General features: G+C 30.6%; 2 protein-coding genes across 7 annotated transcripts in view; both read right to left on the reverse strand.

The window, feature by feature from the left end:
* LOC106774290 overlaps nt 1–6,159 on the reverse strand; it is a 16,494-nt gene extending 10,335 nt beyond the window's left edge. For 2 of the 5 annotated variants that reach the window (XR_002669631.1, XR_002669632.1), the window contains exons 1-5: nt 6,080–6,159; nt 4,681–5,312; nt 3,758–4,468; nt 3,378–3,606; nt 2,941–3,005 (exon numbers count right to left, since the gene is read on the reverse strand). Coding sequence is in view for 3 of the 5 variants with exons in the window: in XM_014661234.2 (XP_014516720.1) it covers nt 3,391–3,606; nt 3,758–4,468; nt 4,681–5,310 (1,557 nt within the window). In the remaining 2 variants the exon portion in view is untranslated. The other 3 variants (XM_014661234.2, XM_014661236.2, XM_014661237.2) reach the window with 3 other exon arrangements.
* On the reverse strand, nt 394–2,097 carry LOC111242519. 2 transcript variants are annotated; one of them, XM_022786098.1, is made up of 2 exons: nt 1,036–2,097; nt 394–681 (listed from the first exon to the last, which is right to left on the reverse strand). In XM_022786098.1, exons 1-2 carry the CDS (start codon nt 2,069–2,071, stop codon nt 647–649), a joined length of 1,071 nt encoding a protein of 356 aa, XP_022641819.1. In that variant the 5' UTR covers nt 2,072–2,097; the 3' UTR covers nt 394–646. The 2 variants fall into 2 exon arrangements, with proteins under 2 accessions (XP_022641819.1, XP_022641818.1); XM_022786097.1 differs by having other exon boundaries at nt 1,012–2,097.
* Nucleotides 6,160–13,251: the final 7,092 nt, after the last annotated feature.

Below are 13,251 nucleotides of genomic sequence, written 5' to 3' on the forward strand. Positions count from 1 at the left end.
AAATCTTTTAGGAACATGATTTTGAAAAAGTAGAGCTCTAGTTTGATCTAAAAGGTGCCCATTTTTCCTTTCTGCAATCCCATTCTGTTGGGGTGTGTTCACACATGAGGACTCATGGATTATCCCTTCCTTTTGGCAAAAAGAGTTTAGTACAAGGTTAAAGTAGTCCTTGGCATTATCCGACCTAATTCTTTTTATACCGACCCCAAATTGATTTTTAATCATAGAGACAAACTGGACAAACACAGAGCTAACTTCAGATTTTTGTTTCAATAAAAAAACCCAAGTCACCCGGGTACAATCATCAATGAATGTTAAAAACCATTTAGCACCAGAAATATTAGGAACATAAGCAGGACCCCATACATCAGTATGAACAAGAGAAAAGGGGAAATGACTCATCTTATTGCTAATGGGAAAAGGTACACGTTTATGTTTTGCCAACTCACATACCTCACAATGAAGACTTTCCACACTTAAATTTTTAAACAAGGAAGGAAAAAGCACTTTTACAACTCGAAATGAAGGATGTCCTAGTCGGCAATGATAGAGGTGAGCTTTCTCTTTGTTGGTCATGGTGGATTTAGAGATGAGACTCTTGGTAGGCAGATTAGGATCCTCCATGTAGTACAGGCCATTCCATTCTCTAGCATGTCCAATCGTCCTCCCCGAGTTCTTGTCCTGCAATACACAAGTGTTGCTATAAAAAACAACATTACACGCAAGGTCTTTGGTGAGTTTTTGTATAGAAATCAGGTTGGTGGATAGTTTAGGGACATGAAGGACATTTTTTTAACGTCATGGATGGGCTTATTTGGACCTCTCCTTGTCTGGCTGCAGTTATGAGGGTTCCATCTGCTGTGGAAATTTTCTTGTTACTAGGACATGGAGAATATGTGGAGAAGTATTTGGATAGTGGGGTCATATGGTCAGTGGCTCCAGAGTCTAGTATCCAATAATGTGTGAACGGTGTATCTGAAACATTAAGTCCAAACAAGAATGGAAATTTACCAGAATATGTTAAGGAGCACGTACCTGTAGGCTTCTCCAATTTACTAAGGATGGATCTTACCCNTTCTATCTCTTCATGATTCAANTGGACAGATTCTTCACCTTGCCCATTAGCAATGTATGCTTGCCCTCCTTTTTTCTGTGGGCCTCCCTTCAATCCCCATTCTCGGCCTGGGAGTTTCGGTCCCCATTCTCTGCTTGAGGTTTTCCCATCTTTCAGCCCCCATTCTCGGCTTGGGGGCTTTCCATGTAATTTCCAGCACTTTTCCCTTGTGTGGCGCGGCTTGTTATAATGGGTACACCAAATCTCCTCATGTCTTTTCTCCCAGTTTTTTCTCTGGTTAGCAACCATGATTGTTCCTCCTTCAGCTATCATTGCAGAGCTTTCAGTGGTTGAAGTTTCCAGCATCAACCCTCTCCTGCTTTCTTCACTCCGAATAATGGCTACCACTTCATTAAGCCCTGGAACTTTCTCCTTTCCTAAGATTTGAATTCGGACCTGGTCATATTCAGGATTTAGGCCCACCAAAAAATCATAGACCCTATCTTGTTCAATATATTCTTTTAAAATTGCTGAGTCTTCTGAACACTTTGCTTTTATAACCCGATAGTGATCCAATTCCATCCATAGGGATTTAAGTTGATTGGCATATTCTGTAACGGACTTACTTCCCTGTTTAGCAGCCACGGTTTTCACCTTTACATCATAAATTTGAGCAGCATCCTTGGCCTTAGAGTAAGTTTGTTCGACTGCCTCCCAGATCTCCCTTGCTGATTTTAGGAACATGCAGGTATCACTGATTTCTGGGACCATTGAATTCCACAGCCACGCCATGATCATGGAGTCTTCTTCATCCCATGATTTGAATTTTGGATCACTCTCACTCGGTGCATCCCCAGTTAGGTGACTGATTTTCCCTTTTCCTTTCAGGATGGTCCTAATGATTTGAGACCATTTGAGGTAGTTTTTTCCATTTAATCGATAAGCAGAATGGATATTCTGCAGTTCTCCAGTGGTCTGGAATCTATCTCCAGTTTTCGGGTTCCCAGCTTCAGCCATAACGCGATACACTCACGATAAGTGACGAAAGCTTGACGGTGACGTAGTGATGATGACGCAGCAATGAAGGCTGCCGCAAACGATAAGTAACGAAGGCTCGACGGTGACGCAGTGACAGTGACGCAGCAATGAAGGCTGCCGCAGACGATAAGTAACGAAGGCTCGACGGTGACGCAGTGACGGTGACGCAACAATGAAGGTTGCCGTAGACGATAAAAATGAGGGCCTGATGGTGGAGCAGCAATAAAGGCTGCTGTAGTTTTAGGTTGAAGGTAGAGCAGCAATAAAGGCTGCCGTAGTTTTAGGTTGAAGGTAGAGCAACAATAACGGCTGCCGTTTTGGATAAAATAACACGGTCAGAGACTCCCAAGGATCGGGAGCTCTGATACCATCTCAAGTTTAGAATAGAATCTCTCTTATATTATTCTGAGGTTACTAACCTCTATATTTATACAAGTCAGCAGCATATTATGGGCTGCTAAATTTACTGGACAAATCCCTATAATTATGGGATCAATCAAACATAAATAACCTAATAAAGGTAGCATTTAACAGTTACAAAAATACAGCGTATTTAAATAAAAAACTTCCTAAACTATTCCATGCCAATTAATTCCACGCCAATCACGGTTTTGACATATTCTAGTCAATAAAAGTGCTTGCATAGGAAGCTATTAAAAGGTATTTCCTCCGAATAAGCTAACATATATTAAAGAAAAAACATAAGAATCAAGGATATGAAATACAAAATCTATTCCATGTAATGGTTGAGTCAACCATATTTAATTGTTGTGCAATTATTTATTATAAGAGAAAAAATAAAATGAAAATGAAACACCAATGATAATAAATTAAAGCAGAGTTCTTACCTAAATTTTGTGACTCACTTGTGAAACACCAAGGAAAGAAGGCTTTTGATAGATCATATTTTACCCTGTACACATGAAAAACAATGTTACTCAAGATATCAAAGGCATTAGAGCATTGCCTCCCAAAACTCGCCAATTCACTTAAAGTTGCTAATTTCTACAAACCATTTCTTTTCTTAATTCAGGAGTAATCATCTAGGTGCTTATTTATGTTATACAAGTCTATGTTCCGTTGTTATCCTTAATCACAAATTACTTATATAAACAGGGGAATTATATAAACAGGGGAGGGAGAGATGAGTCAATATATTTCACGCATCAATATATTACAACAATGCACTTGAACACCCATTTCCGATCTTCCTTAGTTTAGGCATAATTTCTTCGTCTGACTTTTTCAGAATTTATCAATAACATACACCTATTGTGTCTTGTACCTCCTTTTCGTTTCTACTTCACTTCCTTCTTATCTTTTTCTCTTTCGTCATGCCTTTTTTTACCTGGTACCTCTTTCTCTTCCTTTTTTATTTCTTTTTTAATTTGGTGTCGACTTCCCAATACACCCCAGCAAGGGATGCCTCTTTGACATATCCACATTTGAGAGAATAAGCTTTTTGTCAAAGCAGCTCCATTGGATGTCAAAGAAACCCTCAAAAGGTCTATTGCCTGACCAAAATAGATACAATGAATGTCAATTATAAATTGAAAAGGAAGAAATGTTGTACGCAGTTTATTATAGCCATTTATTTTATTAGATTAATTAAAACCATAAATATTGCGGTTGAACAAGTATTCAAGAGTTGATTGAGAATATTACCTCATGTGACTTTCTTACTTTAATAAAATGTTCCTCCAAATCATTCACCTTCACAATCCCTAGTTCTTTCAAATGCGAAATGCTAGAAGCATTTGTCATTGGTTTCACTTCAAGATCATCGCTCACAACAAATAGACATGGTCTCTTCATAAATCCCACAGGAGGTTCTCTTGCTCCATCAGAGGATCTTGGGTCAAAAAGTTTCACTTTTTTTGGATCTCGTAACAACTCTTTTCTCTTTGAAATCATTGTACGCCCCTCATTCTCTTTCTCCACTACAGGGCCATACCAATATTCAGGAGAATCCTCCTCTTCTAATGGATTCCTCTTACAACCAAAATGAGGAGCAACCTTTATATTCTTTAAAGATTCATTAGATGATCTTACAAACCATGATGGATTGAGACGCTTCACACTTTTGTACAAGTTACGAATGCTTCCCAAACACAATTTTCCTTTCATAAGCCTCACAATAGATCCAATAGGTGTTGTGAGGAAGCTGGTTAGAAGGTCAACAAAATCTCCATCTACTTCAGCAAATAAAATCTTGTTCTGTGATTTGCTCACCATTACTTTGATTTTTACATGACCTTTCGAATGAATGGGACCGGTATACTGTGAGGAAGAGTATTTCTTATATTCTTCATTTTTCAATAATACATCACTCAGAGGAGATTTGGAGATTAAGGATTGCTTTAGTATGCTCAATATCTGAAAATACAACCAAAACCAAGCTAATTAAGGAAGTCAGGAAGGTTATCAGTTGAGCAAATAAGAATAATGTCTTAACTTTATACCACAAAATAATCATTTTAGTATCCAAAGTATTTTCTTCATCCGCATATCAACTCCTATTTCTTTCCCTGATACATATATTTTAAGGGAATGCGACTGAAACATTCTCTTGACTTAAAAACAATTACCTCCTTGATGCCAACTTTTCCAGATATTTCTGTGAGGATGCTGATGTCTTTGTGTCGATGCTTGAGAAAAGTTTGAACAGAGTCACCAACAGAGCTTCGGAGGACTCTCAAGTCATCCAAGATCAAGAACATGGCATCTGATTTAACAAAAGCACCATTGTCCTTAGCTAGCTCTTCCTTGGATTCTTCCAGCAACATCGTTTCTTTTCTCATCAATTTTCCACAATGGCACCTTGCACCATCAAAGGTACTCAGCAACAAATCCTTTTCCTTTGAACAGCTGTAACACACGAAATACTTGGTGGGTTCTGTATCATCCACTTTCACTTTCAGTCTTTGGCAAGAGCTCTCTAACGGGTTGCGAGGAGAATGCAACATTTTCTTGCAGATGTTGTTCCAGAAAACATTAGATTCCAGTTTATCAACACTGTCGTACAGCTTATTGATGCAGCCAAGCTGTATATGTTGATCCAATTTGTTTCCAAGCCTAATAATAGTTCCCAATGGAAGGGTGAGGAAACTGAAGAGAACATCTACCAACTCCCCACTTGCTTCTGCCACAACTACACGCCTTTTGTTATCGTCCACCCAATATTTCAAAGGGATTGTTACCTCTTCGTCGGAAGACATAACTGAAACATAAAACTAAAGAACATTAACGAATTAATCAAACAAAACATGTACGATTTTGGTGAAATTTCTTATACCTCATCTCAGTCGTTGCTTGGGTTGTGTTTCCTACGCGATATTTTTAAGAATTATACTTGTGGGTGTATTTTTAAGAGATAAGCAAACATGATGAGAGCGTTATGTAGTCGTGAAATATACCTTGCTTTTAGAGAGAGGAAGAGACAGAAAAACTTGAAAAGTAAGGGAGAGATGATCAACCCAGACTGCTGAGAATGTAGAGAATAAGTTTATGATAGATGAAAGAATCATTTTAAATTAATACAATTTCTGCGATTGAGAAACTCTTATAGAACTACTGGATGTTTAAGCTATGAATGAGAGAATTCACCAGAAGAGGGAAATTAACCAAAAAGCTTTTGTTGAAAAATACAAAAAAGAACTCAGTGTCATCACATATCGCCAGAGTTTAGAACGTTGAAACGGATATTGTACTATATGAGTAAAACTTTTAAAGTAGCCTATATCAATGTCTTACCATGATATATCCAGATCGATTCATCAGATTGCCTAAAATTAGTTTCATTTGTTCAGATCAGTTTGTCCAGTGAGAAATTCTCACAACAGTAGTTCCCACAAACAAAAAGAATTATTGCACAGCTCAACTTCATATTTTAAATTTCTAATAATTACGAGTTACACAAGGATTAAATGTAAATTCTGCATTCATTACATGAACAATGAACGGTTAATTAAACCTAAAGTTTAGAACCTGTTTCCTCCGGAGGCCACGGAAAGAATTCAGCACATATCTGCGAGAGTTTAGAACTTTGAAACGGATGTTGACCTAAAGCATCATAGAAATGAGTAAAACTTCCAAAGTAGACTAACATTGATAATAGTTAAAATTCTTATTAAATTAAAAACGAGAAGTTTGAGTAACATATAAAAAATTATAAATATAAGTTTTAAAATTAAATTTTAATTTCGAAATGGTGTCATAATATTTTATATATTGTACTTAAGTAAAGAAAGATGCCTTCTTAAATTTAGAATCTAATAGACATATGTAAGCAAAATACATATAGTTTTGATTTTCATATATCTCTAGTGACACCTTAAAAATAGACTAAATCATCATCATTGTTGAATTAACAAAGTTTTATAATCTTAAATAAAATTTAAACTACACAAAAAATATTTTATAAATTATTTCTAACGTTTCCCTTGTACCAATTATATTTCTCATTGTATCGTATAACCCTCTTAACGTTAAGGATTTTCAATTGACAAAAATTAAGTTGATTAATTAGTTAGGTTCTAAATTGTGATTGCATTATAGAAATTGTGGTTGCAGGCGTAGTTGCAATTAGGGATGGACAAAATGTAAAAATAGAACTAAACTATTGTTAAACAAAACTGCATATATATGCAATTGAGTTTGATATTAATTTAGCTGAGTTGAAGGATGATAATTACAATACATATTTCAATTGTTGCATAATAAGTATGGAGATATTCTTACAATCATTTGATTAGTTTATTGAGTGAAAGGAGGCCAAACTCATTGATTACCAATTCAACACATTATTAAGAGCTTGGCTGTCAGCAGACCCACCATCTGAACACCACAAGTGGAAAATGTGAGATAATTAAGAGCCCTTTAGACCACTATCTTATCTTTTTCTTTTTTCTTCTCTTGACTCTTTCTTCTTTTTCTGTTTCATTTTTCTCTTACACTGTGTCTCTGTCTCTTTATTTCTCCCCACTTCCTTCTAAATTTCTAATTCCATTTTTCATATATTCTAAAATCAGATTATACGCTTCAGTGGCAGATATATTGTCAAACATTTCTATTCAATTTTTTTTTTATTTAATGCAAGAGTAATATTTGCTCTAATATTTTTTATTTTACTATTATTATGTAAACGTTTAATCTTTTTGTTAGGTATATCACTTGACCAAAAGTTATTCTCTTAGTTAATTTATTTTGACTAAATTTTGGATTTGTTTCATGATGTTTCACTTGTTCTTTTGGATTTTTATTTGGGATAATGATATTTTGACAACATTTTTTGTAAACATTTTAATACCATCTACATGTCATTCTGGGATTGGTCTATGGTGGTGTTTATGATTATTTTTATTAATTGTGGAGTAATTTTAGAGTAATCAGAGAATGACACATAGATGATATTAAAATATTGTCAAAATATCATTATCCTTTTATTTGTATGAACCACTCCTTTTTAGTTTCTACTAAAAGTACGAATAAGTATTTAGTAAAAAAAAACTGACTTGAGCTGAGTTTCTTCTATATTAGAGTATGAAAGTAATTATTGGTGAACTTTTTGTCGGGTAATATTGATTGAATTTAGGATTTCGATTATTTTGAACTTGAATTTAGTTAGAGGAGTAATGTATTAATTGTGATTCACTAAAGTTCTACTAATGGTTAAAAAATATAGCTGCACAATGGACTTTCCAACGATGGTTTAAACAGATTTTTAATGATAGTTTTCGAACTGTCGTAGCTCAAGTTGATGTTAAATATAAGACAAAGTAATAGACGATTATCGTTAAAAATTCCAAACGATGGAGATTGTTCTTAAACTACAATTAAAAGTCATCGAAGAAAAGAAAAAAATATAATAGGTTCTATATTATCATAACGGAATTAACAAACCTACGAAAATAAAACAGAAAAGTATCTCTATTTCAGTTTTGAAAGACATGACAGATAAAAAAAATTGTTGAATAGATTCTATAAAAATATAAATTTTAAACGATATAAAGAAAATATAAAGAGTTGATTATGTAAAAAGAAAAAGGTTAAATGACATAAAATAGACCATGTAGAAAAATATTAGGAGTAAAAGTTGTAAATATATAAATATTGGATGTCTGGACTAGTCATATCTTAACACAAATTCGTATTTCAAACTTTTATATTTACAGTATTTTTCTTAAAATGAAAAATTAAAAATAATATAAATAGTTTAATAATTAACTTTACTAAGAAAACAATTAGTATTTTTTAGTTTATTAACAATGTCATTATTCAAATATTTATTTATTTATTATTTATATTATGTTTTAATTTTTATTATTATTATATTAGTATTATTATGTTATTAATATTTATTAAATCTTATTACATATTATAATATAATGATATACTGTTAAGAATCCTCCAATTTTATTACATATTATTAAACTCTTCAGCTTCCAAAATTTGTTCTCATCTCGGACTCTTTTAAAAGGATTGAAATAAATTACAATTGTTTAGAGGCAGGACCATGAAAAGGTTTCAGTTCTTTTTTACATTTTTTATTTTAATTTGAATTTAAAATTCAAACTTTTTTACAATATATTTACAGTTTTTTTTATAATTTTGAATTTCAAATTTAAACTTTATTGCAATTTCAAATTTAGAAATATGAATTTTAATATTAGAAAAAGATTGAAATAGAAATCATTAGTTTTTTATATCTTTAAAAGTTTAAAAAGGTTATAATTTTCACATTTTAATAATGCACTTTTGTCTATATTATTAAAATTAGTTTTTAAATTAATTTGACATAAATATATTATAATTTTAATTGAAGTATTATTTTCAAGATTTATTATTTAGTTTATTTTTAATCTATTAACAATGTCATTATTTAATTATTTATTTAATGTTTTACATAATATATTAATTTTATTATTATATTAATATTATTAAATTATTAAATTATTAAATATTATTATGTACTATAGCATATTATATATTTTTAAGATCGATAAATTTTTTGAACTTTTTCAGCTTCTAGATTTTGATCTTATTAGTTACTTTATCATTAATTATTTTTTATATCTCAATTAACATATTTTATTTAAGTAAAATTAAAAGTATTATTACAATTTATTATATTATTTCCAACTTATTATATGATTAATTGAAATTAAGTAACTATTAAGTTTATCATTTAATTATTAATTATTAATTGAATTATCATTTATTATTAATTTTAATTCTTATATTATTTTATCTTTATTTTAGTGACAAATGAGCTCTTTTATAACTTATTATATTTAAATCCTCACTTTTATTTTTCTTTTGTAAATATTCTTCTTTTTAGACTACATTTATTTAATTATAACTCTAATCTCCTCTTTTTGTACTTATTTTGGTGTTAGAAAGACCTTATAATAAATTGAATAATCTTGATAACCTAGAGAAGTAAGAAGATCAGCAAAAAGGTGAGTTTTAAAAGCTTAGGTGACGTTGAGCGTCACTTATCTATGTTGAGCGATCCAATTACAGAAAGCATCTGAAGCATCCACTGTCGAGTGCCCCTTCTACCACTGACCACCACAATTATAGAGAGCGTCTAGGGTTGCCTTGAAGGTCAGTGCTAAGCAGTAGAGCCCTAGTGCTGAGCAGTACCTTTGCTAATGTGTCAAGATGAGCCTATTTATTCAACTCCTCTCGAAGGATATCGAGTCTTTGGTGATTTGGAGGCACAACCACATTATTTGGAGCGCATGGAAGATGCTTGAGGCTTGTGGGAACATCCTCTTCTTCCTCCTTGTGTCTCCTTCTTCTTTCACCTTCTATTTTGTGAGCTTAAGGATCTTTATGGAAATGGAAAGTCAATGGAAATGAAGAGTCAAACCCATCTTATTAGAGGCTTTTATAATCATTAAACTTTTTTGTACTCTCTAGATACCTTGATTATATATATATATATATATATATATATATATATTCCATTAAATGTTAATGTCTTGTTTCTATTCTTAATGCTTGTTTGAAATGGGGACGTGGATAACTTGATTTATGAGGAATCTAGTGAACCCTAGACTTGAAACAAGAGATCTAATGAAACTTGTATGTAGGAATGGAACTGGAGCTATCAGTTGTCTTAAATCCTAAATGCAGGTTAGCTTGTTAAGTGTCCAAGGGATTGGTTCTTAATGAGTAAACCTAGACTCTAACACCTAAAGATTGGTGTTTGAGTTCTTTAGTGGGTTGATTTTAGTGTTTGATGCAGAGGAGATGATTCTATGGGTGCACGAGAGTAAAACTGGTGAATTCTACCTCTAGCATGTCATTTCATATCATTTCTAACATTTGATACATTTTTCATATCATAGGGACTAAAGTTGACATTTTTAAAAGCGGAGACTAAACTGAAAATCATAACTTAACTTAGGGACCAAAAAAGGGTTTAAATTTATTTTCAACTATCAAAGTTTACCTTTTTAATTCTCTGTCTATTCATTTATAATTATACGTAATCTTACATTTTTTAGTCTAGATAAATTATTAGTCCTACCATTGTCTAGTATTACACGAATTTTTGAAAAAACGACATTTAAGGTTAAGGTTATCATTTTATATTATTTGAACGATTCGGTACATTTGTCAAAAAAATCACATGTAATTAATATATAGATTAATAATGTACAAAATCTTTAACATCTAAAAGTTATAATAATAAGTGATAAGTTTTAAATAATTAATTTGAAGTTACATCTATATAAGTAAAACTATATAATAATAAAGCAACTTGTATTTTGTTCCGTAAGTAATTATGAACTTAGGTTTGAGAAAAAAAAATAACAAATAAATATATTATAAAAGACCAATAATTGTACCTAATAAATGTTACAAAATTTGCTTGTATACCATATTTTTAGTTGTATTAATTATATTTCTATCTTCCTTTAAGATAGTTAACCATGTCTTAAACTGGACACAGAAGATATAATTCAATTTTTTAAAATGATTGAACATAACTCTTTTTGGAAAGCCATTGAACATAGCTCTCTTATTGATTTTGATGACAAAATATAAATATAAATATATATATATATATATATATATATATATATATATTTATTGGATTATCTCAACAACACAAAATAAATGTTTTGGGATATTCCACGTTATTCTTTTATTCTTTCTTCTCATCACTGACTCAGTTGAGAGAGAAGAAAACAGTGTATTGTCACAGTTTGGGTCCTAGCTTGTCTCTGTAAACTAACGTTTTATTACAATCCAAAAGTTAAAGTTAAAGCTAATATAATAATGAAAAATTATCTTTTCACACCCATCATTTTTTTATTTATTCTTTACAACCTTTTCAATAATAAAATAATATTTTTAATTAATAAAAATAAATATAAATAAAAATTTAAAATAAAATAATAATCTTAAAAAGTGTTAAATGAACATATAAATGAGGAAAAGTTTCAAACATATATAGCCCTACAATGTATAGACGATGGCAATGATGACTACAACTTTAACTTATATCAAGTGAACACAACAGGTGGAAAATCAGAGATAAAAGACCTTTTAGCGTAGTAACTTTTTTTTCTTTCTTTCTTTTTCTTCTTTTCTTTCATTCTCTTTCTTCTTTTTCTTTATTTTTTTTTTCTATTTCAGTGTTCTATTAGCACGTGTCTCAATCACTTAATTTTCTCCACTTTTTTAATTTCTAATTCATTTTTCATATATCCTAATAGAATATATGTTTTGGAACATTTGTATCCAAGCAATTTCTAATTTAGTGCAATTGTAAAATTTGCTCTAACATTGGTCAGTTTACTATTCTGTAAATGCTTAATCTTTTTGCTAGTTCTTGATAAAAGTTATTCTTTTAATTAGTTTATTTTTTTAATTTTGGATTCGCTAATGTTTAACTAGGATTTTAGGATTTTTTTTAATCACCTATTATTTTCTACAAGTAACTATCCAATAGGAAAAATTAACTTGATTTGTAATTGAGATTTTATGAGTACGAAAATAATTATTGATGAAATTGTAATTTGACTTAATTAGTTCATTAAATTTATTGCTTTCATTGATTTTGAGTGAAACATCTTATTGTTCAAGTGGTAAAATTGTAGTATTTTAAGTCAGACTTTGGAATGATTACTAGGTTTCATAACAATGAATATCAGCCAAGCAATGCTACCTTAAGTGATATGGCTTATCTCTTGGTGTCTAAAGTGAAGGGGGAATCAAGAATAATCATGATTTTCTTTTATAATATTGTTTACGCAAGATAATCTCATTCAAGTGATACTCACATGTTCCTTAAGCATATATTAACCTAGTTTAAAAGTATTTATATGTTTAATAATCTTAGTTTATAATTTTCATAAATTTATGAATGTTTATTATGAGAAAGTGTTGAATTATATATATGAATTGATGAATCGATAATAATTCAGAAATAATGTGTTGTAGTATGAGTGATCTACTATATAAAACTCAAAGATATTAAATATAGTTGAAGTAACATACCTGTGATGATATGTTAATTACACTGTGATTGTGTATATTGATTATTAAAACCTAGGTAGGGAGAGAGAAAAGAGAATTCTTGTATAGCATTAATATGTAAAGACACAAATTTTGAATGCAATAAACTTATTTTTAATATTTAATTTAACCATTCGCTTGAAGAAGAAAATCTTAGATGAGTCAGACATTAGTCTCTCTCTTTTATATATATTCAATTTGATGCTTAGATCCCCTATGTTAATCTAAAATTTTGAAAATTATTTTTTTTATTATGTATAAGTTGTTCATGAGTTTGAATAGTATACTATCTTGGTTTTTTTTTTTAATAGCTTACTCTTTAATTTTAGTGTTAATTATAGTTGGTACATAAACAAATAGCATTGCAAGTAAGGAGATAATTTTGGAAACATTTAGGAAGATGTTGTCATATTCATATATAATCATGTATATATTTTCATTTCGTGACTGAGAACACATATATATATTATACTTTAGATGATTACATAATTTATATATATATATATATATATAGTAATATATATATATATATATATATATATATATATATATATATATATATATATATATATATATATATATAGTAATATGAACGGAAAATAATGAATGAAATTGGTATATTT

Source organism: Vigna radiata, chromosome 9 (genome assembly GCF_000741045.1).
Source record: "Vigna radiata var. radiata cultivar VC1973A chromosome 9, Vradiata_ver6, whole genome shotgun sequence".
Taxonomy (NCBI): Eukaryota; Viridiplantae; Streptophyta; class Magnoliopsida; order Fabales; family Fabaceae; genus Vigna; species Vigna radiata.